This window comes from Ranitomeya imitator, chromosome 1 (assembly GCF_032444005.1).
Source record: "Ranitomeya imitator isolate aRanImi1 chromosome 1, aRanImi1.pri, whole genome shotgun sequence".
Classification (NCBI taxonomy): domain Eukaryota; kingdom Metazoa; phylum Chordata; class Amphibia; order Anura; family Dendrobatidae; genus Ranitomeya; species Ranitomeya imitator.
The window spans coordinates 807,848,049-807,875,333 of NC_091282.1; the positions used below are offsets into that span (position 1 = coordinate 807,848,049).

The 27,285-nt window shown below is 46.2% G+C and overlaps 1 protein-coding gene across 2 annotated transcripts in view; it reads right to left on the bottom strand.

The window, feature by feature from the left end:
* Window positions 1–27,285, bottom strand: part of CACNA1S (calcium voltage-gated channel subunit alpha1 S) — a 592,997-nt gene that overhangs the window by 431,048 nt on the left and 134,664 nt on the right. For both annotated transcript variants that reach the window (XM_069739086.1, XM_069739077.1), the window contains exon 4: window positions 9,326–9,465. In XM_069739086.1, the coding sequence (XP_069595187.1) occupies window positions 9,326–9,465 (140 nt within the window). The remainder of the gene's footprint in view (window positions 1–9,325; window positions 9,466–27,285) is intronic.

A 27,285-nucleotide genomic window follows, 5' to 3' on the forward strand; every position in this document is an offset into this window, starting at 1 on the left:
CTGCTAGCTCCAGGTGGGTCCCCCCTGACTCATAGGCCACGTAGCAGCCACGTGGTGTGCCACTATTAATGAAACCACACTCGCTGAGAGCCTCTGGTGCAACCAGGGCCCTACTCAGCTTCCCGCTCTGTGCACCAACAGATGTCAGTGCCTGGGCCCACCGGAGAAGCGTCCGGTTCTCTGGTGGGCCAGTCCGACACTAGACCTGAGTGCCATGCGCAGGCCTTGGGAGGAGGCAGAGATAGCGGGGAGGTACGTAAACATGCTGACGTAACTGCTGAGAAGAGGAGGGAGACATGCTCAGGTGTGCCAGTTCTGCTATAACAGTACCATCCCCTTATGCCCCCTCTTCTTCAAGGCCTTGAGGAATTTCTGTAAAAGAAGTGGAGCATGAATATTTTCTTTGTGCTCCCAAGACCTTTCTTCATGGCCAATCCATTCCAGTCAACAAAGAAAAAGTTTTTTCCTCTCACCTTCTACAAGGCTAGGATACTCTTCACCTCGAAGACATCCTCTGAGCTGGTGAAAGCAGGTGTAAAACCAGGATCCTTGTAGGAACTCAAGACAAGCAGAGGTTGGCAGCTTCAATTTATAAAATGCAGCATTAATTTGCTTGATGACTTCAAGGGGACCAATGAAGCGATGGCCCAGCTTGTACAATGGGGTCTTGAGATGGATGTACTTAGAAGATAGCCACACCTTGTAACCTGGACTATAACAAGGTGGATTTAAGCGTCTCTTGTCGGCATGTTTCTTCATACACTCAGACGATCTCTTGAGAATAGCTTTGGTGTCCTCCCATATCATAGAGAAATTCCTAGTGAGAGCATTGCCTGCTAGTACACCAAAAGCAGCTGACACAGGAAAAGGAATTCCTTGTTGTTGCCCAAAGACAAAGAATAATGGAAAGTTTGCAGAAGACTCACTTCCATGCTTGTTATAGGAAAACTTCATCCATGGTAAGAGCTTGACCCAGTTGTCATGATGCACGTTCGTGAAGTGCCACAGGAAGTTGGCCAGAGTCTTGTTCACTCTCTCTGCCTTACCATTGGATTGAGGGTGGTACACAAAAGAGAAGTCCAGCACTACGTTAAGAAATCTATACAAAGCTCACCAGAATCTGGATGAGAACTGGACACCCCTTTCAGACACAATGTGGAGAGGAAATCCATGAAGATGGAAGATGTGCTGGATGAATCTCTCTGCAAGCTTTGGACGGGAGATGCAGCTATGGGGTAAAATGAGCCATTTTAGAGAATCAATCCACCACTACCCAGATGACAGAGCAGCAAGAGGACACAGGGAGATGAAGTCCATGGTGATTTGCTGCCAAGGTGCCAAGTACACATGAAGTGGTAGGAGTTGCAAAGACGTAAGTTGTCTGGGAGTTTTGTTGCAGGCACCGGAGGTACAGGCGGAAACAAACTCATGGTAGACCACCAGTAGTGACGTGAGAGGAGATGCAACATCTTTCTCTGCCCGGCATTGCTGGCCATGTTGGAAGAGTGCTCCCATTGCAATACTCACCTCTTATCCGATTCTGACACCAAGATTTTTTCTTGAGCAATTTGTGACATGCTTACTATTGCTATATTAACCATCTTGGATGGCTGAATGATGCGTTGAGGTTCCTCTTCTTGGTCAGTGAGCAGGAAGGAGCAAGAAAATGCATCAGCCTTGATGTTTTCGTCAGCTGGCCAAAAAACGCAGACCAATGTCAGAATGCACAAAAAATAGAGATCACCTAGCCTGGCATGGGTTTCATTCTTTATGCAGACTGCAGATAAGCCAGATTCTTATGGTCTGTATTAATGACGACTGGATGAACTGCTCCCTCGAGGAGGTACCCCTGCTACCCTAGAGCCATTTTAATTGCCAACAACTCTCGGTCGCCAATTGAGTAGTTGTGCTCCGGGACAGAGAAGGCTTTGGAGAAAAAAATCGCAGGTCATCATACGATCAAAAGAAGACTTTTGGATGTGAACTGCTCCAGCCCCAAAAGATGAAGCATCTACCTCCAGAAAGAATTGTTTGTTCACTTCTGGTCAATGTTATACTCGAGTGGAGGAAAGGCCTGTTTCAGGGAGAGAAAAGCGTCTTCAGCCTCTGGATTTTGGATTGGCACCCTTAACGATCATAGTAGAGATTAGAGGGGTCCGAGAAGAGAAATTACAAATGAATTGTTGGTAGTAATTGGCAGACCCAAGGAATCACTGGACTGCCTTTATGCCAACAGGTTGCAGACACTCAAGGATGGAAGACACTATGGATCCATCTTCAAGCACGTGACAGAGATGATATACCCCAGGAAAGGCAGAAATTTTTGTTCAAAAATGCATATTTCAAATTTAGCGTACAGCCGATTCTCCCTGTGCTGCTGCAGGACTTGGCAAACTTTCCTCCTATTAGAGGGCAGATCTGGAGAGAAGACCAGGATAAAAAAGTACAGAAGTATAAAAAAGGTGTAGAAATATGTCGTTCACAAATTCTTGGAAGCATTGATGAGCCCAAACGGCATGACTCGGTACTCATAATAAACACCTCAGTTGTTGAAAGCCATCTTCCATTCATCACTTTGGCATATATCCGAACTAGATTGTATGCTCCACTCAGATCCAGCTTAGTGAAAATCCTAGCAACCCTGAGGCGATTGGACAATTCCGGAATCAACGGCAACTGATACTTGTTCTTATCCATGATCTGATTAAGACCACTGTAGTCTATGCAAGACCAGAGGGTTCCATTCTTTTTCTTGACAAAGAAGCCGGTTCCTGCCGGAGAAGAGGACTGTCAGGGAATAGGAAGAATGTCTTGCCCCAATTACACTTCCAGAACTTTCAAATGCATTTGCTGGTCTAAACACAAAGCACTTCTGCAGACACACAGCTGCATGGCCCCCTCAGTCTGCCTGTGTAATTCTAAACCACTCATCCCCCTCCCTCAAAAATGTGTTGGTGATTAGGAATCAGCCTTTGTTCCATGCACATGGGACTTCTTTGTTCTTGAAAATGGCACCGATTATTGATAGAGGTGTGAATCTTACATTTTTATAATGTGCCCCAGCAGAGCCATCACACAGTGGCTTTTCTAAGCACCAACACCAGCAGAATAAGAGAAATAGATTTCTGCTTAACCGGGTCATTCTTCCACTTCATGTTTACACTTAATAGAAAGCTAATTTTAAAACAATATCAATGATAGTCTTGTCATCGCGCCACGAGGCCATCCCCCCCCCCCCCACTGAGTTATGAAATTAACAAAGTTTTGATGGCTTTGAAAAGGGATGTGCATTCCAGGGCACAGCCCACTCAGTGAGGTCACAGAGCAGAGGATATGATATTGATGAGCTCAGTTGGGAAGTGGTCTTTGCCCAGGAAGTCAGCTAACAGAAGCTCTGTAATCTGCTCTGATGAATTGTGATGTGTTGCCCTTCGCCCCACCACATGGCTTGTTATGATCTGAGATGACTAAGTGTTTTTTCATCTTTAATCCCTTTTATTTTGTAATCATTCTGTACATATTGTATTTGTCTCATTTTTGTAATATCTTTTTAGACTTTTGTAAACACTGCCTATTTCTTTTTGGAGTAAAGGTTATAATATTTACTAGTTTCGTTTTCCTTGCTCTTAAATGTACCTCCAATGTCCTTTGAAGTAAATTATTCCTGATCATAGTAATAGAAGCTGTCCTGAACTTTTGGGGAAACTGGCAGCGACAGACGGCGTTGTTAATTATATTTCCCACCTGAGCGGGAGTAGTTACATCTCCCTCACTGCAGTGTGCCCAATAGCCAGTACATAGCAAGGCAGCCTTTCTGATGACTAATTACCCTAGATTCTATTCCTTGACTGACCTGAGGGTAAGGGGGACGCCAGAGATCTGTCAGTTCCAAACCAGAATCGGGAAGTTAGACATAAATAAATCCCTGATGAAGAACTGGGGGCAACCAAACACCCCCGGTTCATGACAAGGACATATGAATGAATCCCCTTGCCAGATTCACTATACATATTCAGACATGGCTAGCATCTCCACCTTAGACAGGGGGTAGATACGGCCTTGAGGAAGAGAGAATCTCAGAATTGGGTCTATAGGACAGTCGTACGGCCAATGTGGAGGTAGGATCTAAGCCTCCTTGTCGAAGATGTCAGCAGACAACCAGTAGGCAGATGGTAATCCTGAGAGAGAAGATGGTGCTAACAGCAGCCGAACAGGTCATACATGACATTTCTCATGACAAAACAGTCTCCAACTAAACACCTCTTCGGATCTCCAGTCAATGACAGGTTCATGCACGTGGAGCCACGCAAGCCCCAGGAGAAGTGGATGAGACTAGGTAGCACTTAGAACACAATATTCTCAGTGTGCAGTATTCCTATCCAAAGCTCTACGTGCTCGGTGATCACCTGGACAGCTTCGGATAACGGCCTCCCATCAACACATGACACCAACAACAGATTCTAGAGTCGTTGAACTAGGATCTGATAATCATCTACCACAGCTCGTTGGATAAAATTTCCAGCCGCTTCAGAATCCAGGTGCACCATCTCCACCAACTGGGAACCTACACATGTCCCAGATACGGTCAGGATCAATAGTGGGGAGATATTGTTCTCTCTCAGGGTAGCCTCTCCTACTGGCCTTAAGTTTTGAAGTTTCCTGACTTCATGGGACATAAGCAGATGAGGTTTCTTGTGCTTCCACAATAGAAGCACAAGCCCTTGGTTCACCTGATCTCCTGCTGTTCCTCTGCCAGCCCTAAGCTATCAACCTGCATAGGTTTAAGTGGGGTTGTGGCCATGGAAGGCTGCATATGAGCAGTCTTTGGAAGGACGCAGCCAGAGGAGGCTGTTTTCTTTGACGAGCTGTCTCTCGGGAGAGATTCTGGAACCGGAGGTCCATTCGGATGGACAGGGAAACTAGATCGTAGGGGGAATGCCTCGACCTGCTAGCTCATCTTTGATCCTTCTGGACAATCCCTCCCAGATGGCATTTACCAGTGCTTCATTGTTCCAGCCGAGTTTAGAAGTCAGACTGATAGGGTCTGCTCTCTCCCACAAGGGCTTGAGCCATGGCAGGAATGCTCTCCTTCCAGAAGGAACATGAGGAATGCTACCCCCACAGCCTCACTGACCGGCTGTAACCTGGGTGATGTCACTTCCAGTCACTGATGCTGCACTCGCAGCAGCTCATTCACCAGTGGTTCTCAGCCTGGACGGTCGCATTTTGGCACTGTCCATCTTGAAAACTGTTTTTCCCCCAGACATGGTTTACAGCATGGGACAGAATGACGGACAGGTGAGAGATATGTTGCTTTATTTTATTTTTTTCATTACAGGAGACAAGGGATTCAGTGGAATTAAGCGTTACGTGAGTATCACCTTGTTTGCTATTTTTAAATGAAAATAGAAAAGTGTGCTTTGTTTTATTTATAATAAAGGACTTTAGAATTGCTGTGTCTTTATTTACAATACAGTTAGGTCCATATATATTTGGACAGAGACAACATTTTTCTAATTTTGGTTATAGACATTACCACAATGAATTTTAAACAAAACAATTCAGATGCAGTTGAAGTTCAGACTTTCAGCTTCCATTTGAGGATATCCACATTAAAATTGGATGAAGGGTTTAGGAGTTTCAGCTCCTTGACATGTACCACCCTGTTTTTAAAGGGACCAAAAGTAATTGGACAATTGACTCCGAGGCTTTTTCATGGACAGGTGTGGGCAGTCCCTTCATTATGTCATTCTCAATTAAGCAGATAAAAGGCCTGGAGTTGATTTGAGGTGTCGTGCTTGCATTTGGAAGGTTTTGCTGTGAAGTAAACATGCGGTCTAAGGAGCTCTCCATGCAGGTGAAACAAACCATCCTTAAGCTGCGAAAACAGAAAAAAAACATCCGAGAAATTGCTACAATATTAGGAGTGGCAAAATCTACAGTTTGGTACATCCTGAGAAAGAAAGAAAGCACTGGCGAACTCATCATTGTAAAAAGACCTGGGCGCCCACGGAAGATAACAGTGGTGGATGATCACAGAATAATCTCCATGGTGAAGAGAAACCCCTTCATAACAGCCAACCAAGTGAACAACACTCTCCAGGAGGTAGGTATATCAATATCTAAATCTACCATAAAAAGAAGACTGCATAAAAGTAAATACAGAGGGTTCACTGCACGGTGCAAGCCACTCATAAGCATCAAGAAGAAAAAGGCTAGACTGGACTTTGCTAAAAAACATCTAAAAAAGCCAGCACAGTTCTGGAAGAACATTCTTTGGACAGATGAAACCAAGATCAACCTCTACCAGAATGATGGAAAGAGAAAAGTATGGCGAAGGCGTGGTACAGCTCATGATCCAAAGCATACCACATCATCTGTAAAACACGGCGGAGGGAGTGTGATGGTTTGGGCATCCATGGCTGCCAGTGGCACTGGGTCACTAGTGTTTATTGATGATGTGACACAGGACAGAAGCAGCCGAATGAATTCTGAGGTATTCAGGACATACTGTGTGCTCAGATCCAGCCAAATGCAGCCAAACGGATTGGTCGGCGTTTCATACTACAGATGGACAGTGACCCAAAACATAAAGCCAAAGCAACCCAGGAGTTTATTAAAGCAAAGTAGTGGAATATTCTTGAATGGCCAAGTCAGTCACCTGATCTCAACCCAATTGAGCATGCATTTCACTTGTTAAAGACTAAACTTCAGACAGAAAGGCCCACAAACAAACAGCAACTGAAAACCACCTGGCAGAGCATCAAAAAGGAGGAAACACAGCGTCTGGTAATGTCCATGAGTTCAAGACTTCAGGCAGTTATTGCCAACAAAGGGTTTTCAACCAAGTACTAAAAACGAACATTTTATTTAAAATTATTGAATCTGTCCAATTACTTTTGGCCCCTTTAAAAACAGGGTGGCACATGTTAAGGAGCTGAAACTCCTAAATCCTTCATACAATTTTAATGTGGATACCCTCAAATGAAAGCTGAAAGTCTGAACTTCAACTGCATCTGAATTGTTTTGTTTAAAATTCATTGTGGTAATGTCTATAACCAAAATTAGAAAAATATTGTCTCTGTCCAAATATATATGGACCTAACTGTATATCTATAGGATTAGTAATGGATAAGTGTTTTATAGACTCCTCTCCATTGCTAAGTCATGAGCTTGATTTCACCAGAAAATACAAAGGTGACATCAACCCCACTTGCCACTGTTACAAGGCAAGTAGAAAGAGCCGGACAAAGCATCAGAATCTAATAGATTTGCCTTCTCTGTGCGGTTGCGGGCTGCTATTTGTAGGCCAGGGGAAGGGGGTCAATATCCATGGCCCCTTACCAGCCTGAGAATATTAGCCCCCAGCTGTCATCTTTAGCATGGCTGGATGTCAAAAACGTAGGGACCCCACATCGTTTTTTTCATTATTTATTTAAATAATTTAAAACAAACAGCCTGGGACCCCTCTATTCTTAATAACCAGACTTGCTGTAGCTGCTGAAGCTCCCAGCTGACGGTTGCAGCCCCCCAGCTGTCAGTTTTGCCTAACTGGTTATAGAAAATGCAGGGGAATGCCGGATTTTACATTTATTTATTTATTAATAGCGCAAGCGCCAGCTGATGAATACTCCAATCAGCCGCTCCTGTTCTTGCTGTTATTAGCGGCAGCAGGTGTAGGCTGATAGTTCCATCATCAGACACCGCCTGCTCTCATTGTTCTCACTTGAATATAACTCTCATCATTCTCCTCTTCTCACGCTAATCACCGGCAGAGCAGGACTTCAGCACTTAATGTACCGCTGCTTTTCAGGCGCAGGTACATGTCACACGAATAACATCCCTGTGTGTATCTGTGTGCACAGGTGCGGGACATTTTGTAGCATTCTACAAGGGAGGTCCGGTGCCTGCGCACTGCAGTACTTTGCTCAGCCCTCAACAGGGCAGACAAAGTACGCCTGCACCGGAACCGCAGTGTAAAGACAAGAAGAGGACGTCATCCTATGAAGATGGGAGGCCGGACCATGATGCCCTTCGGATCGGACTGCCCTTACAGGTGAGTATAATCTGACCTCTTTTTCTCATCTTTCAGGTGACATCAGGGACTTATCTACAGCATTACAGAATGCTGTAGATAAGCCCCTGATGCCGGTGGGCTTAGCTCATCTTCAAATTTGAGGGTGACAGGTTCCCTTTAAGTCGGGCAAAACAGAATTCATCATCTTTCCCCCATCTCACCCGACTCCCCCAATAGACCTATCCATTAAAGTAAGTGGCTGCTCACTCTCCCCAGCCTCACAAGCTTGCTGCCTCAGGGTAATCCTTGACTCTGATCTCTCCTTCAAACCACATATCCAAGCCCTTTCCACTTCCTGCCGACTTCAACTCAAAAATATTTCCTGGATCCGTACATTTCTCAACCTAGAATCTGCAAAAACTCTATTGCATGCCCTCATCATCTCCCAACTTGACTACTGCAATGTCCTGCTATGTGGCCTACCCTCTAACACTCTCACACCCCTTCAATCTATCCTAAAGTCTGCTGCCTGACTAATCCACCTGTCCCCCCGCCTCTACCTCTCTGTTAAATCCCTTCCCATTACCCAGAGATTCCAGTTCAAAACCCTAACCATGACATACAGAGCCATCCACAAGTTGTCTCCTCCATACATCTGTGACCTTGTCTACCGGTACTTACCTGCTTGCAATCTCCGATCCTCACAAGATCTCCTTCTCTACTCCTCTCTTATTTCCTCTTCCCACAATCACATATAAGCTTTCTCCCGCACATTCCCCCTACTCTGGAACTCTCTACCCCAACATATCAGACTCTCGCCTACTCTGGAAACCTTCAAAAGGAACCTGAAGACCTACCTCTTCTGACAAGCCAATAACCTGCAGTAACCACAGATCTACCAAACTGCTGCACGACCAGCTCTGCCCTCACCTACTGTATCCTCACCCATCCCTTGTAGATTGTGAGCCCTCACAGACAGGATCCTTGCTCCTCCTGTACCAGTCGTGATTTGTATTGCTTACGATTATTGTACTTATTTTTTATTATATATACCGCTTTTCAAATTTAAATCGCCATGGAATAAACCGCGCTATAATAAAAAATAATAATATTACGTCCAGATCCCTGTACAGGGGTTAAAAGATGAAGGCAAGGTCAAACCCTGGGTTCTGGCTAGCACAAAACATGTTTATGGTAGCCATTTTGGAGCTTCCAGGTGACCATGAACAGTGACCACATGACATTACCACTGTTATGTAACATAGGAAACTTAAAATTACGAAATCCAAAATATGGTACATCACTTACCCTACAGACACAATTGTGAAGTCAAGGATGTTCCAGCCATTGCGCAGATAAGCATCTGTATGTAATATTAATCCATATGCTACAATCTTCAAAAAGGCTTCAATTGTGAAAATAAACAGAAATATATATTCAACCTTTTCCTGTAAAATAAGGGCAAATAACATAAGTAAGACTTAAAAGGTATTATGATTAAAATACCTATTGTTTAAATAAAGTTTTCACATTACATAACAATGGATACATTTTCCATGTCACTACTATGTCATTATTTATTCTGAACATTTTAAATACCTTAAAAATGGTTTAAATCCCATCTCTATTTCCAAAAATTATTGTATAAGGTTTGACCGAGAGGCTATTCAAGTTAATGTTGTTCACAAGGAATGTTTGATTAGACAGTACTCTGATTGAACAATTACCTATTAATGGGTTTGTAATGTACGATAATATCTGCTAAATGGCCTTAATCAATCATGAAAATGAGACCCTTGCACGTATTCTCAGGAATACAGAGAAGGCTGTGTTATTTCCAACATTTGTATTGCACTTTTCTCACAATGGGCTCTAAGTGCATCCATCCATGAGAGTGTGCATTGGTGTTGTGCAGAGAAAAGTACAGCATGCACTACTTTCTTCTAACTCTAGGTCCAGGTTCTCCTATATCCAAATCAATGGGTCATTAAAAAGCAGGAATTACTTGGACACAATCTGGTTCAACTCAGACAGAAAATCAACCCGGTTTTTCAGAAGTGAAACACAGACAAGTTTTATCTTGTTGTAAGAAAGCCAAAGATTTTTTAAAGGACTAGACTCCAAACTGCATAAAAATTGCAAGATACAATCAGAGAAAGACTTGGCCCACAGCACCCAATGCCCCTCTTAGCTGCTCAACCCTGTTCCTCCAAAACCAGCTTCTCCACCATGGCAGGATCACACCTCACCACTTGCACGCTCGACCCGCTCCAGTCCCACCTCATCCCTAACCTTGTCACGGTCTTCATCCCAACCCTAACACACCTCTTAAACCTCTCACTCACAACAGGTGTCTTCCCCTCATCCTTCAAGCATGCCAAGATCACACCAATCCTCAACCTTCCTCGACCCATCCTCTGTGTCTAGCTATCACCCGATATCTCTTCTCCCTTATGCCTCCAAATGACTGGAACAGCATGTCCATCTTGAACTGTCCTCCCACCTCTCCTCCTGCTCCCTCTTTGACCAGTTAAGATCTGGTTTCCGACCCCATCACTCAACTGAAACTGCCCTAACTAAAGTCACCAATGACCTACTGACTGCCAAGAGCAAGCGACACTACTCTGTCCTCCTTCTCCTGGACCTGTATTCTGCCTTTGACACTGTGGATCACTCCCTCCTGCTACAGATTCTCTTATCTCTTGGTATCATAGACTTGGCCCTATCCTGGATCTCGTCATATCTGACAGACCGAACATTCAGTGTCTCCCTTCCCCACGCCACCTCCTCACTTCGCCCCTTGTTCCTCAAAGCTCTGTTCTAGGGCCCCTACTCTTCTCCATCTACACCTTTGGCCTGGGACAACTCATAGAATCCCACGGTATGCAGTACCATCTCTACGTCGATGACACGCAGATCTACCTATCCGGACCTGACCTCACCTCCTTACTTACCAAAATTCCCACACTGTCTGTCTGCTATTTCAGCCTTCTTCTCCACTCGCTTTCTAAAACTGAACATGGACAAAACAGAATTCACCATCTTTCCCCCATCTCACTCTACCCCTCCACCAGACCTATCCATCAATGTCAATGGCTGCTCACTTTCCCCAGTCCCACACGCCCAGTGCCTCGGGGAGATCCTAGACTCTGCCCTCTCTTTCAAGCCGCATATCCAAGCCCTTGTCTCCTCCTGCCATCTCAAACTCAAAATTATTTCCCAGATGTGTGCATTCCTTGACCGCGACATCACAAAAACACTAGTGCATGCCCTTATCATCTCCCGCCTCGACTACTGCAACCTCCTACTTTCTGGCCTCCCCTCTAGCACTCTGGCACCACTCCAATCCATCCTACACTCTACTGCCCGACTAATCTACCTGTCTCCCCGCTACTCCCCAGCCTCTCCCCTATGCCAAGCCCTTCACTGGCTTCCTATCGCCCAGAGACTCCAGTTCAAAACCCTCACAATGACATACAAAGCCATCCACAACCTATCTCCTCAATACATCTGTGACATGGTCTCACGTTACTTACCTTAACGCAACCTCCGGTCCTCTCAAGATCTCCTTTTCTACTCCCCTCTCATCTCTTCTTCCCACAACCGCATCCAAGACTTCTCCCGTGCTTCCCCCATTCTCTGGAACTCTCTACCCGAACACATCAGACTCTCACCTACCATAGAAACCTTCAAAAAGAACCTAAAGACTCACCTCTTCCGACAAGCCTACAGCCTGCAGTGATCCTCAACCTACTGAACCACCGTCCAACCAGCTCTATCCTCTCCTAGTGTATCCTCACCCATCTCTGCAGACTGTGTGCCCTCACGGGCAGGGTCCTCCCTCCTTAAGTACCTGTGTGCTTTGTTTTTACTCATGTTTAATGTACTTGTCTATATTTTTCCCCTATTCACATATAAAGCGCCATGGAATAAATGGCGCTATATAAATGTATAATAATAATAAAAAATAAATAAAAGATGGAATCCCTCTTGTAAAACTGACTTGGTTACTGTTTAGGCTATGTGCACATGTTGCAGATTTGCCTGCGGATCCGCAGTGGACTGGCCGCTGCGGATTCGCAGCAGTTTTCCATCCGGTTTACAGTACCATGTAAACCTACTGTGACAAAACACTCCGGGATCGCCTTTGCTGGGGTCAAAGGTCACGTGGTTTGTGCATTGAATTTCTGAGGCGTACAGCAGGTTTCCAAGTAGGCTGACCTCAGGTCAGATTTATTAAAGTGAAAGCAACACAGAAAAACAAAACATAAAAATAAATCCTAGCCTGTCCGGCACTAACTAAACAAACACGTTGCTAACTTAACAACTGGGGGGGCTTCTCCCACCCAGCTAACATCACACAATTCATGAGCAGAGCTCTCACTCACGTTTGTCTCACACAGACAGGCAATCTGTGTGCCCCAGGCTGACGCTGGAAACCCCCAGCTGGTCATCTTTTATACCTGCACTTATTAACCCATTAGCACCCTGAAGATACTGAGTGGCCTAATTCACATAGGACAAACACCTGGGCGAGATATACCTGCCTCCAACTACCACACCAGCATGAGTCTTACATATCCCCCCCCCCCCTTGCTCAGACCACTCCGGTCGAGCAAGAACACTCTTGAAACAGTGCAGTCGGGATAGGGAATCGGCGTTCCCCATCTGCACCCCAGGTCGGTGCTCCACCGTAAAAGAGTAAGCCTGCAGGGCAAGGAACCACCGGGTTACCCGACTATTACGGTCTTTGTGGAGGTGCATCCACTTGAGAGGGGCATGGTCTGTGACCATGACCAGGTAATACTTGAGGGAGTCGAGAGCCCATTTAATGGCTAGGCACTCTTTTTCAACCACCGCATACCTCTGCTCATGTACATTCAGTTTCCGACTGAGGTAGAGGACCGGGTGTTCGACTCCGTCCCTCACCTGGGAAAGTACAGCTCCGACACCAGTATCAGAGGCATCAGTTTGCACCACAAACTCGCTGCTGAAATCAGGAGTCACTAGTACGGGCTGAGAGCACAAAGCCCGTTTCAGGCTGTGGAAGGCCTCTTCAGCAGCTGAGGTCCATTTTACCATGACGGAACCCTTCCCCTTGGTAAGATCCGTCAAGGGAGTAGCCATGGCTGCAAAATTGGGTATGAACCGGCGATAATAGCCAGCCATCCCCAGGAAAGCCTGTACTTGTTTTTTGTTCACTCGTTGTGGCCAGCCCTGAATTGCCTGTATTTTGTCGATCTGGGGTTTAACCACTCCTCGGCCAATCACGTAGCCCAAGTATCGGGCTTCTTTAAGCCCGATGTGGCATTTCTTGGGGTTTGCCGTTAAACCTGCATCTTGCAGGTCATCAATCACCGCTTGTACCTTCTGGAGATGAGTTTCCCAGTCCATGCTGTAAATTACGATGTCATCCAGGTAGGCAGAAGCGTACTGTCTGTGAGGCCTCAAGACTCGATCCATCAATCTTTGGAACGTTGCGGGAGCTCCGTGAAGTCCAAACGGCATATAGACATACTGGAACAGACCTTCCGGTGTAGCAAATGCCGTCTGCTCTCTGGCCGCCTCGGCCAGAGGAATCTGCCAGTACCCCTTTGTTAAATCCAGGGTCGTAATGTATCTGGCTTTACCAAGCCGGTCGATCAACTCATCGACCCGGGGCATAGGGTACGCATCAAATTTAGAAACTGCATTCAGTTTCCTAAAGTCATTACAAAACCGGATGGAGCCATCCGGTTTAGGTATCAACACAATTGGCGGGCTTCCGGAATCCGGTAGGGCTTCACATGAACAGTGACGCCAGGCTCTGTGACAATCTCATGTTTCACCAACTTAGTCCGGCCAGGTTTTTCGGAGAAAAACTGTCGGTTCTGTAACAGAAATTGCTTAACCTCAGATTTTTGTCATTCTGAGAGAGTCTCGGCAACCTGCACCTCCGGTACGGTAGGTGAACAAACCGGACGGGGCAGATCCGCCGTCAGGGCAGAGCGGTCTTTCCAGGATTTTATCAGATTCACATGATAAATCTGTTCCGGTTTTCTCTTACCCGGCTGGTACACTTTATAGTTTACTTCACCAACTCTTTTTCGGACCTCAAATGGGCCCTGCCATTTCGCCAGGAATTTGCTATCCACCGTAGGGATTAGGACCAACACCCTATCGCCGGGTGCAAATGTACGGACCTTAGCGCCTCTATCATAACTTTGCCTCTGGGCTTCCTGGGCCTGTAACATATGGTCCCTAACAATGGGCATGACAGCGGCAATACGATCCTGCATTTGTGTTACATGGTCGATCACCGTTTTAAAGGGAGTGACTTGACCTTCCCAGGTTTCTTTTGCGACGTCCAGCAGTCCCCGGGGACGACGGGCGTACAACAGTTCGAAAGGCGAAAACCCTGTGGAAGACTGGGGAACTTCCCTAATGGCAAACAGCAAATAGGGTAACAAGTAATCCAAGTTCTTCCCATCTTTGTCTATCGCCTTCCGGAGCATCTGTTTTAAGGTTTTGTTGAAGCGCTCAACCAGGCCATCTGTTTGAGGGTGATAGACAGACGTACGCAACGGGTCTATTTGTAAGAGCCTGCAGAACTCCTTCATTACCCTCGACATAAAGGGAGTCCCCTGGTCGGTGAGTATCTGTTTTGGAATTCCCACCCGACTAAACACTTGTACCAATTCCTTGGCGATCGTCTTGGTAGCTGTGTTACGCAAAGGGACGGCTTCCGGGTAACGAGTGGCATAGTCCACGATGACGAGGATATGTTGGTGCCCACGTGCGGATCGGGGAAGGGGCCCAACCAAATCCATCCCAATTCTCTCAAAAGGGACCCCAATGATAGGAAGGGGCACCAAAGGGCTACGGAACCGAGATTTAGGGGCCGCGATTTGGCACTCTGGACAGGACTCACAATAGTTACGCACATCATAATGTATTCCAGGCCACACAAAACAATGCAATATCCTTTCTGTGGTTTTCTGTACCCCCAGATGTCCCCCCATTATATGTCCGTGGGCCAAATCCAGTACCTTCCGCCGATAAGGTTTGGGTACCACTAACCGTTGCACTGTGTCTTCCCCTTTTTTTTCTACCTGGTAGAGCAAATCATTTTCAAGAACCATATACGGGTACGCTAGCCTAGTGTCAGGTTCTACGGGTACCCCATCTATCATTTTTACATTTTTCCTAGCCGGAGTCAGGGTAGGATCTTTCATTTGCTCGCTGTGGAAGTCATCCACCTGGACTCCCAAATCTGGCAGGCAGGGTGCCGGATGGCTGTCTGCCTCCGCCTCTCGCTGAGGTTCCTCAGTTTCCTCCGTTTCCCCCGCCATGACGGAGAAGGGGTACTGAAGGTTAGATTCACTAACCTCCCTAGCAACATCTTCCTGTGGGGTCTCCTCTAGGGACTCGGGACCTCCAGATGGCATGGGAGAAGATTCACGGGTACAGCTACCGTGAAGGAGCAACTGATTCTCCCACAACTGCCAGAAATAGGGAAAATCCCTTCCCAGGATTACATCCTGTAAAAATGCGGGAACGAGTCCCACTTTGTGCTGCACTGACCCATAGGGAGTGGAAATCCATATGACCGCTGTTAAGTACGAGCAGGTGTCACCATGCACACACGTCACAGAAAACTTGTCAGACGGACCAGATGGAAGTGCCACCAGACTAGCTTTCACCAGAGTCACCACACTTCCAGAGTCTAGTAATGCCACAACATTTTTCCCATCAACAGATAATTCACACAGGTGTTTCGCTGTATCATTTTGACCCGCATTCACACTCACTAGCTGTGTAACCAAAGACATGCGTTTTTTAGAGTCTATAACGTCGCACTGCATGGGTTCAGCGGTAACAGGACAGTTCGCAGAAACATGACCCTTCTCATGGCAGCGGAAACACCTAACAGGTCCCCTACTGAGACCACCGTCCAATACTCTTGGTCTCGGAGTGCGAGCAGTCCCGGACTCCTCCACCACAGTTTTAAGCGATTTTCCTTCACCCGTGGTCCCTGGAAAAGTCTTACCGGTTCCACGAGGAGGAGGCACAGACCGGGAGTTGGCGGTGTCGTCGGGAAGTCCTTCTGCCACGGAATAACGCTCGACCAACTCCACAAGTTGATCCGCTGTCGTGGGATTTCCTTGGCTTACCCACCTTTTCAGCGCTGGGGGTAGTACTCTCAGGTACTTGTCCAGGACAACCCGCTGGATTATTTCGGGTATTGTCAGTACGCTAGCCTAGTGTCAGGTTCTACGGGTACCCCATCTATCATTTTTACATTTTTCCTAGCCAGAGTCAGGGTAGGATCTTTCATTTGCTCGCTGTGGAAGTCATCCACCTGGACTCCCAAATCTGGCAGGCAGGGTGCCGGATGGCTGTCTGCCTCCGCCTCTCGCTGAGGTTCCTCAGTTTCCTCCGTTTCCCCCGCCATGACGGAGAAGGGGTACTGAAGGTTAGATTCACTAACCTCCCTAGCAACATCTTCCTGTGGGGTCTCCTCTAGGGACTCGGGACCTCCAGATGGCATGGGAGAAGATTCACGGGTACAGCTACCGTGAAGGAGCAACTGATTCTCCCACAACTGCCAGAAATAGGGAAAATCCCTTCCCAGGATTACATCCTGTAAAAATGCGGGAACGAGTCCCACTTTGTGCTGCACTGACCCATAGGGAGTGGAAATCCATATGACCGCTGTTAAGTACGAGCAGGTGTCACCATGCACACACGTCACAGAAAACTTGTCAGACGGACCAGATGGAAGTGCCACCAGACTAGCTTTCACCAGAGTCACCACACTTCCAGAGTCTAGTAATGCCACAACATTTTTCCCATCAACAGATAATTCACACAGGTGTTTCGCTGTATCATTTTGACCCGCATTCACACTCACTAGCTGTGTAACCAAAGACATGCGTTTTTTAGAGTCTATAACGTCGCACTGCATGGGTTCAGCGGTAACAGGACAGTTCGCAGAAACATGACCCTTCTCATGGCAGCGGAAACACCTAACAGGTCCCCTACTGAGACCACCGTCCAATACTCTTGGTCTCGGAGTGCGAGCAGTCCCGGACTCCTCCCCCACAGTTTTAAGCGATTTTCCTTCACCCGTGGTCCCTGGAAAAGTCTTACCGGTTCCACGAGGAGGAGGCACAGACCGGGAGTTGGCGGTGTCGTCGGGAAGTCCTTCTGCCACGGAATAACGACTCGACCAACTCCACAAGTTGATCCGCTGTCGTGGGATTTCCTTGGCTTACCCACCTTTTCAGCGCTGGGGGTAGTACTCTCAGGTACTTGTCCAGGACAACCCGCTGGATTATTTCGGGTATTGTCAGTACGCTAGCCTAGTGTCAGGTTCTACGGGTACCCCATCTATCATTTTTACATTTTTCCTAGCCGGAGTCAGGGTAGGATCTTTCATTTGCTCGCTGTGGAAGTCATCCACCTGGACTCCCAAATCTGGCAGGCAGGGTGCCGGATGGCTGTCTGCCTCCGCTTCTCGCTGAGGTTCCTCAGTTTCCTCCGTTTCCCCCGCCATGACGGAGAAGGGGTACTGAAGGTTAGATTCACTAACCTCCCTAGCAACATCTTCCTGTGGGGTCTCCTCTAGGGACTCGGGACCTCCGGATGGCATGGGAGAAGATTCACGGGTACAGCTACCGTGAAGGAGCAACTGATTCTCCCACAACTGCCAGAAATAGGGAAAATCCCTGCCCAGGATTACATCCTGTAAAAATGCGGGAACGAGTCCCACTTTGTGCTGCACTGACCCATAGGGAGTGGAAATCCATATGACCGCTGTTAAGTACGAGCAGGTGTCACCATGCACACACGTCACAGAAAACTTGTCAGACGGACCAGATGGAAGTGCCACCAGACTAGCTATCACCAGAGTCACCACACTTCCAGAGTCTAGTAATGCCACAACATTTTTCCCATCAACAGATAATTCACACAGGTGTTTCGCTGTATCATTTTGACCCGCATTCACACTCACTAGCTGTGTAACCAAAGACATGCGTTTTTTAGAGTCTATAACGTCGCACTGCATGGGTTCAGTGGTAACAGGACAGTTCGCAGAAACATGACCCTTCTCATGGCAGCGGAAACACCTAACAGGTCCCCTACTGAGACCACCGTCCAATACTCTTGGTCTCGGAGTGCGAGCAGTCCCGGACTCCTCCCCCACAGTTTTAAGCGATTTTCCTTCACCCGTGGTCCCTGGAAAAGTCTTACCGGTTCCACGAGGAGGAGGCACAGACCGGGAGTTGGCGGTGTCGTCGGGAAGTCCTTCTGCCACGGAATAACGCTCGACCAACTCCACAAGTTGATCCGCTGTCGTGGGATTTCCTTGGCTTACCCACCTTTTCAGCGCTGGGGGTAGTACTCTCAGGTACTTGTCCAGGACAACCCGCTGGATTATTTCGGGTATTGTCAGTACCTCGGGTTGCAGCCATTTCTTTGTCAAGTAGATCAGGTCGAACATCTGAGACCGCGCCGGTTTATCTTGCTGGTATGTCCACTGATGTACCCTCTGTGCCCGGACAGCCGTCGTCACACCTAGCCAGGCCAGGATCTCAGCTTTCAGTTTCTCAAAGTCCTGAGTGACCTCCGGGTCCAAATCATGGTAAGCTTTTTGGGCCTCGCCGGAGAGAAATCGGGCAATCAAATCGGCCCATCGTGCCTTCGGCCACTTCTCTCTCAATGCCGTCCGCTCAAACGTTGTCAGGTATGCCTCGACGTCATCTTCTGCAGTCAGCTTTTGCCAGTATCGACTCACATGGATCCTTCTGGACTCTGCTTTCGGGTCAGCGTCAGGCATGCTCACCAGGCGCTGCGCCACCTGTTGGAGAAGTTGGCGGTCTGCAACCGTCATGTCCACTAACTCCTTCAGCTGTGCGGCCATCAAGCGATTAGTTTTGTGCTGTGCGGCAGTGGCCTGCTGCTGTACGGCAGTGGACTGTACTAAGGCTTTCACCGCGTCTTCCATGCTGTCGCCTGTGCCACGGTATGCCCGCATTCTCCACCACAATGTGACAAAACACTCCGGGATCGCCTTTGCTGGGGTCAAAGGTCACGTGGTTTGTGCATTGAATTTCTGAGGTGTACAGCAGGTTTCCAAGTAGGCTGACCTCAGGTCAGATTTATTAAAGTGAAAGCAACACAGAAAAACAAAACATAAAAATAAATCCTAGCCTGTCCGGCACTAACTAAACAAACACGTTGCTAACTTAACAACTGGGGGGCTTCTCCCACCCAGCTAACATCACACAATTCTTGAGCAGAGCTCTCACTCACGTTTGTCTCACACAGACAGGCAATCTGTGTGCCCCAGGCTGACGCTGGAAACCCCCAGCTGGTCATCTTTTATACCTGCACTTATTAACCCATTAGCACCCTGAAGATACTGAGTGGCCTAATTCACATAGGACAAACACCTGGGCGAGATATACCTGCCTCCAACTACCACACCAGCATGAGTCTTACACTATGGAAAACAAAATCCGTAGTGCACATGCTGTGGAAAACACAGCACGGAAACGCTGCAGTTTATTTTCCACAGCATGTCAATTCTTTGTGCGGATTCCGCAGCGTTTTGCACCTGCTCCTCAATAGGAATCCACAGGTGTTAAAATGCAAGTGAAATCCGCACAAAAAACACTGGAAATCTTTGGTAAATCCGCGGGTAATGTGCAGGTAAAACACAGTGCGTATTTTTCTAAAACTGAGTGGAAAAAAACGCACAGTAACGTGGGCACATAGCCTTAAGCAGTCTTCTCGGTGCTGCTAACTGGTTTCCAAGTACCTCAGGATTCCATAAAAATCTGGATGGCAATCAATACATACACTAATTTTTCTAAATACTACAGTTTTCATGTTGGCTTGGAACAGATTTGAAAGCAAACATGAGTGAGAAGTAGTAATCCCGGAACCCATGGATATTTTGGTTTCGCCGGGGTTCAGCCTGACTTTTTAAAAAGTTCAGTTCGGTAGCCAAAACTGACCCGAACACCGAACCCCTAACCCATGTAAGTTGACGGTGACCCGAACTTCAGTGCTGTGAAATGGCTCTAAAATGGTCGGAGTTAGGGTTGAGGAGCTGCAAAAGTAAGAAAAATGAGGAATACAGCAGTACCATTGCCCTGCAAACAAATGTGGGTAGGAAAATGACTTAAAGGGGTTATTTCACCATAGCAAAATAGGAAGTAAATGAATAACAAACAGTGTGGGTTTTCTTAGTAGTCTGGGAAATAAATAATTGGCACCAGCTGTGTTGTCGCCATTTCCCACTCACCTTTGTTTCATAAGACCTATTTTGTCCACCATAAACACTTATTCCTGATCTTTCGCTATTCCCAATTACTGCAGAAATTGCTTTTTTAATATTGGACTTACTCATAGATCGTGGCTTCCCTGTTTCAATTCATTTTTTGTAATTTCTTATCACTTGAACACTACTGAGCCTCATACTACCCCACTTGATGAGGGCTATATCCATTTCCATGACTATACTCATACTTTCATAAAAAAGATCCTATTCACTTTCATTGCATTACAACATGCATTCTCTATATTCTTTGTGGTTCATAACACATAATATTACATCATTTGATGGAGACTATATTCATGTTCATGATTATATTCATTTTCTACAAAAAGATTGTAATCACTTTTACCGCTTTTGGTGGTTCCTCACACACCTTGAGGAGGCAGAGTGAAATGTGCGTTGGAGCTCAGCACATATGGGTCAGCAAAACGATAAAGTAAGGTTTTCTTTTCATCATCTTCATCCTCCATTCTAATAGCTACTATTTTTTGTTACACAGAATGACTATGATCATTGGTATTTAGAGAATATAGGCACTTGCATATTCTTCTATCATCATTACATGTTGCAATTAATTAGGTAGTTTTTAGAGGCACTTCTTTTTACCATTTAATTTGGTATATACTATTTAATACGGACACCACAGTGCATTAAGTTTTATGAGGTATTGTTGCTTAGCTTTAATTTTATTGTTGACTTTGTGTATTTTAATTTATTCATTAAATACACATTTTATTCTTTTTATTGGAGTTGTATTGCACCTTTCTGGCCCATTGTTTAATTTCTCAAATAAATAAATATACTCTTCAGCCATCTCTTTGCGAATTTTATGCTAACAAACCACTTCCAAAAATGAGGAGAGCATCAAATAAGGCATGTGGATGTGGCCGTGGTGGTGGTGATATAGCTGATGCCGGGAGAGGATGTGGTCATTCTGTACTTGGTACATGCCCAAATACAACACCTTCCTATGGTGTACTTTGGCAACAGGATGTTATGCCTCCTTTCGTAGGCCTGAAAATCGCTGCAGGAATGGTGAAGCCATAAGATGTTGAAAAGGTGTTCGATTGGATGGCTGAGAGTGGCTTCAGTTCCTTCACATTATCTTCCACCCAGTCCACTGCAGAAATGCAGAAAAAGTACAGTTTGCACTCGAGGACCATGGTCATCCGGCTTCAACCTCACCCCCTTGCAAATCAGCCAAACATTCTGAGCTCCAAGTCATGCAGTAATTTCTTCTGCTTTTTGATGACTCTGGAAGGATGAGTACACGGGAGGGCTAGCGCACACAGTCAGTGAACTACAGCAGGACATGTGCAGATGATAATGAAACACAGTTGCCAACTACAATGTCTTTCTGCAGTGTGCAGACCAGCAAGGAGAGCAGGGTTGAGGAGTCAATGGAAGAAAATGCCAAGTTTCAGTGTTTCCAATTACATCATATTTCTTTTCCTGCATTAGTAGTTCCACTTCTCCCTCTTTGTTGCCCATGCTTTGTGCATTCATATAGAAACATTTTAGTTTGTGATTGGTTTCTCTTTCTCCAATATTTTTATTATTTAGATTTTGTTGTCTTTGTTCTTCCCTTCCACTGCTAATAGCAGAGTTCTCAATAGTATTTGTCATGTGTATGGCTTTTTCTGGCCTTTTGCTTCCCTTCCCATATTGTTCTAGTTTAAAGCTCTCCTGAAGGTGACTTCCAAATGCATGTTTTCCAGTCTTTGCAAGGTGCACCCCATCTCTAGCAACCAGTCCGTCATATAGGTAATTCACTCTGTGATCCAGAAATCCAAATCCTTGCTGACGGCACCATCAACGTAGCCAGTTGTTCACCTGCAGAATCTTATTTCACCTCCTTGTTCCATGGCCATCCACTGGAAGGATGGAAGAGAAGACCACCTGCGCTCCCAGTTCTTTCACTTTCTTATCTAAGTTTTCAAAGTCACTGCACATGGTTTCCAGGTCTTTACTTGCGGTGTCATTTGTCCCCACAAGTATTAGCAGGAATCGGTAGTCATCTGTAGGTCTGAAGAGTCCTGTGTTACAGAACCCCCAGCACCAAGAATATGTTATGCAGTATATATTATGTATAATAGGTTCCATGTGAAATGCATCAGTCCACAGGCTGCGCCCCTGGGCAGAGAGGACAAGATATCCCCCTTCTGTCCTCCCCCACCTTTGTAATTCCCCCAGTAAATATCAGCAGGCTCCGGCCCCCTGCGGCTATTGTAATGTATGTCTGGCCTGCTTTTTCTATTGGCCTGCCCTGTGTATCTGTGTTATATATTCTGTGTGCTGTAAATAAAGGGAGTTCTTTTAGACTGGAAATACGTGGGGTAGCAGTCAGCTTTTATATGCTCTCACGTAACCAAGGAATTCCAGCCAGCGTCCTTCATTCAGAATCCAGCAAAAGCAGAGTGGACCTCCTGAAACATGGGGTGGTACTGAAAGAGGTACCCCAGCTTGGTAGACCCCGTTACACTGGTGGCAGACAGCAGGATCTGATACCCCTTCTACAGGACGAAAGGAATGAATGGAAGACAACTACCAGAAGTTAAAGAGGACTACATTAAAAGATCTGGTGGAAGCCCGAGGGTTAATCGCCAGCAACAAAACAAAAGCGGATTTGATAGCAGCCATCATGGAACACGACAGTGCAGCGCCCCCCAATGTGAACGTGGAGGAGACTGAATTCCAGAGGGAGGTAAAGAACAGACTGGCGTTCTATGGCCCAAACCCTGCAGTAGAGATCATATGAGAGGTGATGGCTGATGTGCGTACTGATCTGAAGGAAAAGATGGCCGAGCGGACCAGGATAGAGCTAGCCAAGATGGAGATGGCAGAGCGGACCAAAGTGGAGCTGGCCAAGATGGAGATGGCAGAGCGGAGAGAGGAGAGTCAGCGAGCAGGGGGAGCTCTGGCTTCCGCCCAGGTATCTTCAACAGTGAGCCACAAAAAGATCCAGTATAATGCCTTCCGACAGTTGGGGGAGGCAGAGAAAGACATTGATGGCTTTCTGCAGGACTTTGAGCGGCAGTGTGCCCTTTATCAAGTGAAGCCGGAGGAACGGGTTCAGATTCTGGCCAGCAAGCTGACAGGCCGGGCAGCGGAAGTGATCAAAGAAGTGATCTTGGCCCGGTATGTGCTGACACCAGAGGCATACCGCCAAAGTTCAGCGGACTTATAAAACGAGTAACCGATACCCACGCTGAATGGGCCTGTAAATTACGGCGGTCACTGCTACAGTGGGTACAAGGGAGCCAAGCAACCACTAAGGAGGACGTCCTCCAGCTCTTCTTGTTAGAAAGATTCTTTAATGGACTAAACCCCGAGACACAGGAATGGCTTCGGGACAGGCGGCCAATGACTCTTGAGGAAGCCGCTCGTCTGCCCAATGAACATCGGCACATTCCCTGAGGAAGCCCGGTTCGCCGGGCGATACGCGTGGGACATTGGGTTACACCAGGTTGTATGCTCATCTGGATCTCACTATGAGCTTTTCTTGTGCCGTTTTAATGGTTGACTATTTCTACCTTATTAAAAGAAAAATGAGCAGCGTCCATACCAGATGAAGTCGTGTCCAAAAAGGTCTTTATTCAGCCATACAGAAAAATACAACGTTTCAGCCGGGTTGGCCTTTGTCAAGTATACAAAACATCCACAGTGGCCATCTTAAATAGTGTGGAACCAATAAAGGAACCAATCACTATCAAGGGGCGGCCTTTATTAAATCCCAGTAAAATCGCATTTGAGACATGCATATTACATATAACATTATAAAATCAAGCAGTTAACAACCAATCACCGCCTCATCATATAGAAATCTATAATAATATTAAAAGAAACACACAGGGAGCATAATAACAAATCGAACGTCCAATCCTGACTGTAGCTGTTTCGTTGTCATGACGATGGTTCACCCAATCGCACGGTCCCATATAAGTCCATATATCAATCATCAAATCACCATTTGTTAAACAATAGGGGCACAGATGCTGCTCACCAATAGTCAACACCTACCCATGTAGAGGTATCCATCCACCGTCGGACGCCGGCGCATGCGCAGAGCGCACACCAGGAGAGCGGTCATGTGATCGCAACCTGGTGTGACACACCGCGCCCACGCCCAGCGTCGCAGGAGGAGCGTCATCACCCAGACCATCAGGCAGAGGGCGCAACCACATGATCGGCAGGGAGGAGCAAGGCGCATCAGCGCCAACACCCCCGCACGCCCATATGCCGCACCACATCAGCACCGATAGGGATGATATACACTTAGCCAAATCCATGGCAACCGCCCTATACTCACAAGGGATGCCCTGTTAGTAAGGTGATTTGGCAGACAAGGATCAAAAGGAGGAGAAACTGAAAGTCAGCCGGAAAAAAGGGGAAAAGGGAAAAAAATCCCCAATGTCCTCCGTATGTTCCTTGGATATCAAATCCTAAATACACAAAAAAAAGACAAAAGAGAAAAAGAGAAGAAAAAACAATTAAAAGCATGTACAACACAAAATTAAAAATACACGGGGGATGCCACATGAGGATTAAGGCACAGGATATACATATTGATCTTATTAATAATATGGACCATCCAGTCCTCACATATAATAGCTAAATTAAACCATGCATATTTGTAGATTGTAATCTACATTTAGCCCTCTTGGCTGTAACGTCTCTAGTATTGAGATCCACCTTAGCTCCTTTTGTTTAAGTTTCAATGTCCTATCACCCCCTCTCCTCAAAGCAGGGACCCCATCAATGACCCTAAAACGCAGCTGGTTAATGGAATGTCTACACTCACTTAAGTGTTTGGGAATAGGTAACTCATGTAAATTAGTCCTTATTGTGCTCTTGTGTTTACTTATTCGTGCTTTGACTTCCATCGTTGTCTCACCAACGTACATGAGTCCACATGGACATACTATTAAGTAGATGACAAATTTCGAAGAACATGTGTACCGATCTCTAATCATAAATTTTTTACCAGTTCGAGGGTGATAAAAACTATCGCCCTTAAGCATATTGCCGCAGCAGGCACAATTGAGACAGGGAAAATTGCCCATCCGAGGAGGACATAAAGTCTTCTGGATGGCAACCTTGCCTGTCCCCACATCTGACTTAACCAATTGATCCTTAAGATTACGTCCCCGTCTATAGGAGAGAATGGGGCGAGAACAAAAATCCTGAATGTGAGGCAAACCCTTCTGTAATAGCCCCCAATGTCTATTCAAAATATTAGAAATACCATTACTTGCTGGGCAATAGGTGGAAACAAATGGTATACGTTTTTGTTTCATTTTTGTTCTATTGGTCTGTAAATCATCATCAGATAGTCTAATTAACCTATCCTTGTGCCCTAATACTCGCTCCTTCGGATACCCTCTCCGCATGAATTTCTCACACATTTCGTCCAATCTTTTATCACAAACCTCATTGTCCGTGACTATCCTCCGTACACGGACTAACTGACTCCAAGGTAGTGAATCCATCATTCTTTTCGGATGGTAACTGTCATAATTTAAAAGGCTATTCCTATCTGTTGCCTTTATGAACAAATCAGTCCACAGAGTATCACCTTGCTTATAAACAATGGTATCTAAAAATTGTATCCTATCAAGTGAGTATGTCATGGTAAATTTCAACTCTGGGTGTATACCATTAATTTCGGCCAGAAAATCAAAAAGGTCCTCCTGGGTCCCCTCCCACACACAAAAGATGTCATCAATGTAGCGCCACCAGGCCCGGACGTGACGCCAGAAGATGGATCTGTACACGTGTTGGTCCTCGAGTACCGCCATGTAGATGTTAGCCCTATTGTGTCGGGGAGGGGATCTATGTGTAATAAGGTGGCTATTTTTTTGGATAAGATCTTGCGTGGTTTTGCTACCTCTGCCCAGTCCTATGTTAGAGATACGAACGATTTTTTGGAAAAGTTAAGTACCATTTCTGTAAATGCCTCTACTATTTTGGTATCCTTCGATGTAGTGTCGTTGTACACTTCGATTGAGCATGCAAGGGGTCTGGATGCTGTCGATGTGGCGCTATCAGGCTCGGACGTGGCCCCGGATTGTGCACGGTTGGTCCTCACGCTGCTGGAGTTCATCCTCGGGAGGAATTTTTTCCTCTTCGGGGATGATTACTACCAGCAGCTAAGGGGTACCGCCATGGGGTCCAATGTGGCCCCTACTTATGCTAACATCTACATGGCGGTACTCGAGGACCAACACGTGTACAGATCCATCTTCTGGCGTCACGTCCGGGCCTGGTGGCGCTACATTGATGACATCTTTTGTGTGTGGGAGGGGACCCAGGAGGACCTTTTTGATTTTCTGGCCGAAATTAATGGTATACACCCGGAGTTGAAATTTACCATGACATACTCACTTGATAGGATACAATATTTAGATACCATGGTTTATAAGCAAGGTGATACTCTGTGGACTGATTTGTTCATAAAGGCAACAGATAGGAATAGCCTTTTAAATTATGACAGTTACCATCCGAAAAGAATGATGGATTCACTACCTTGGAGTCAGTTAGTCCGTGTACGGAGGATAGTCACGGACAATGAGGTTTGTGATAAAAGATTGGACGAAATGTGTGAGAAATTCATGCGGAGAGGGTATCCGAAGGAGCGAGTATTAGGGCACAAGGATAGGTTAATTAGACTATCTGATGATGATTTACAGACCAATAGAACAAAAATGAAACAAAAACGTATACCATTTGTTTCCACCTATTGCCCAGCAAGTAATGGTATTTCTAATATTTTGAATAGACATTGGGGGCTATTACAGAAGGGTTTGCCTCACATTCAGGATTTTTGTTCTCGCCCCATTCTCTCCTATAGACGGGGACGTAATCTTAAGGATCAATTGGTTAAGTCAGATGTGGGGACAGGCAAGGTTGCCATTCAGAAGACTTTATGTCCTCCTCGGAT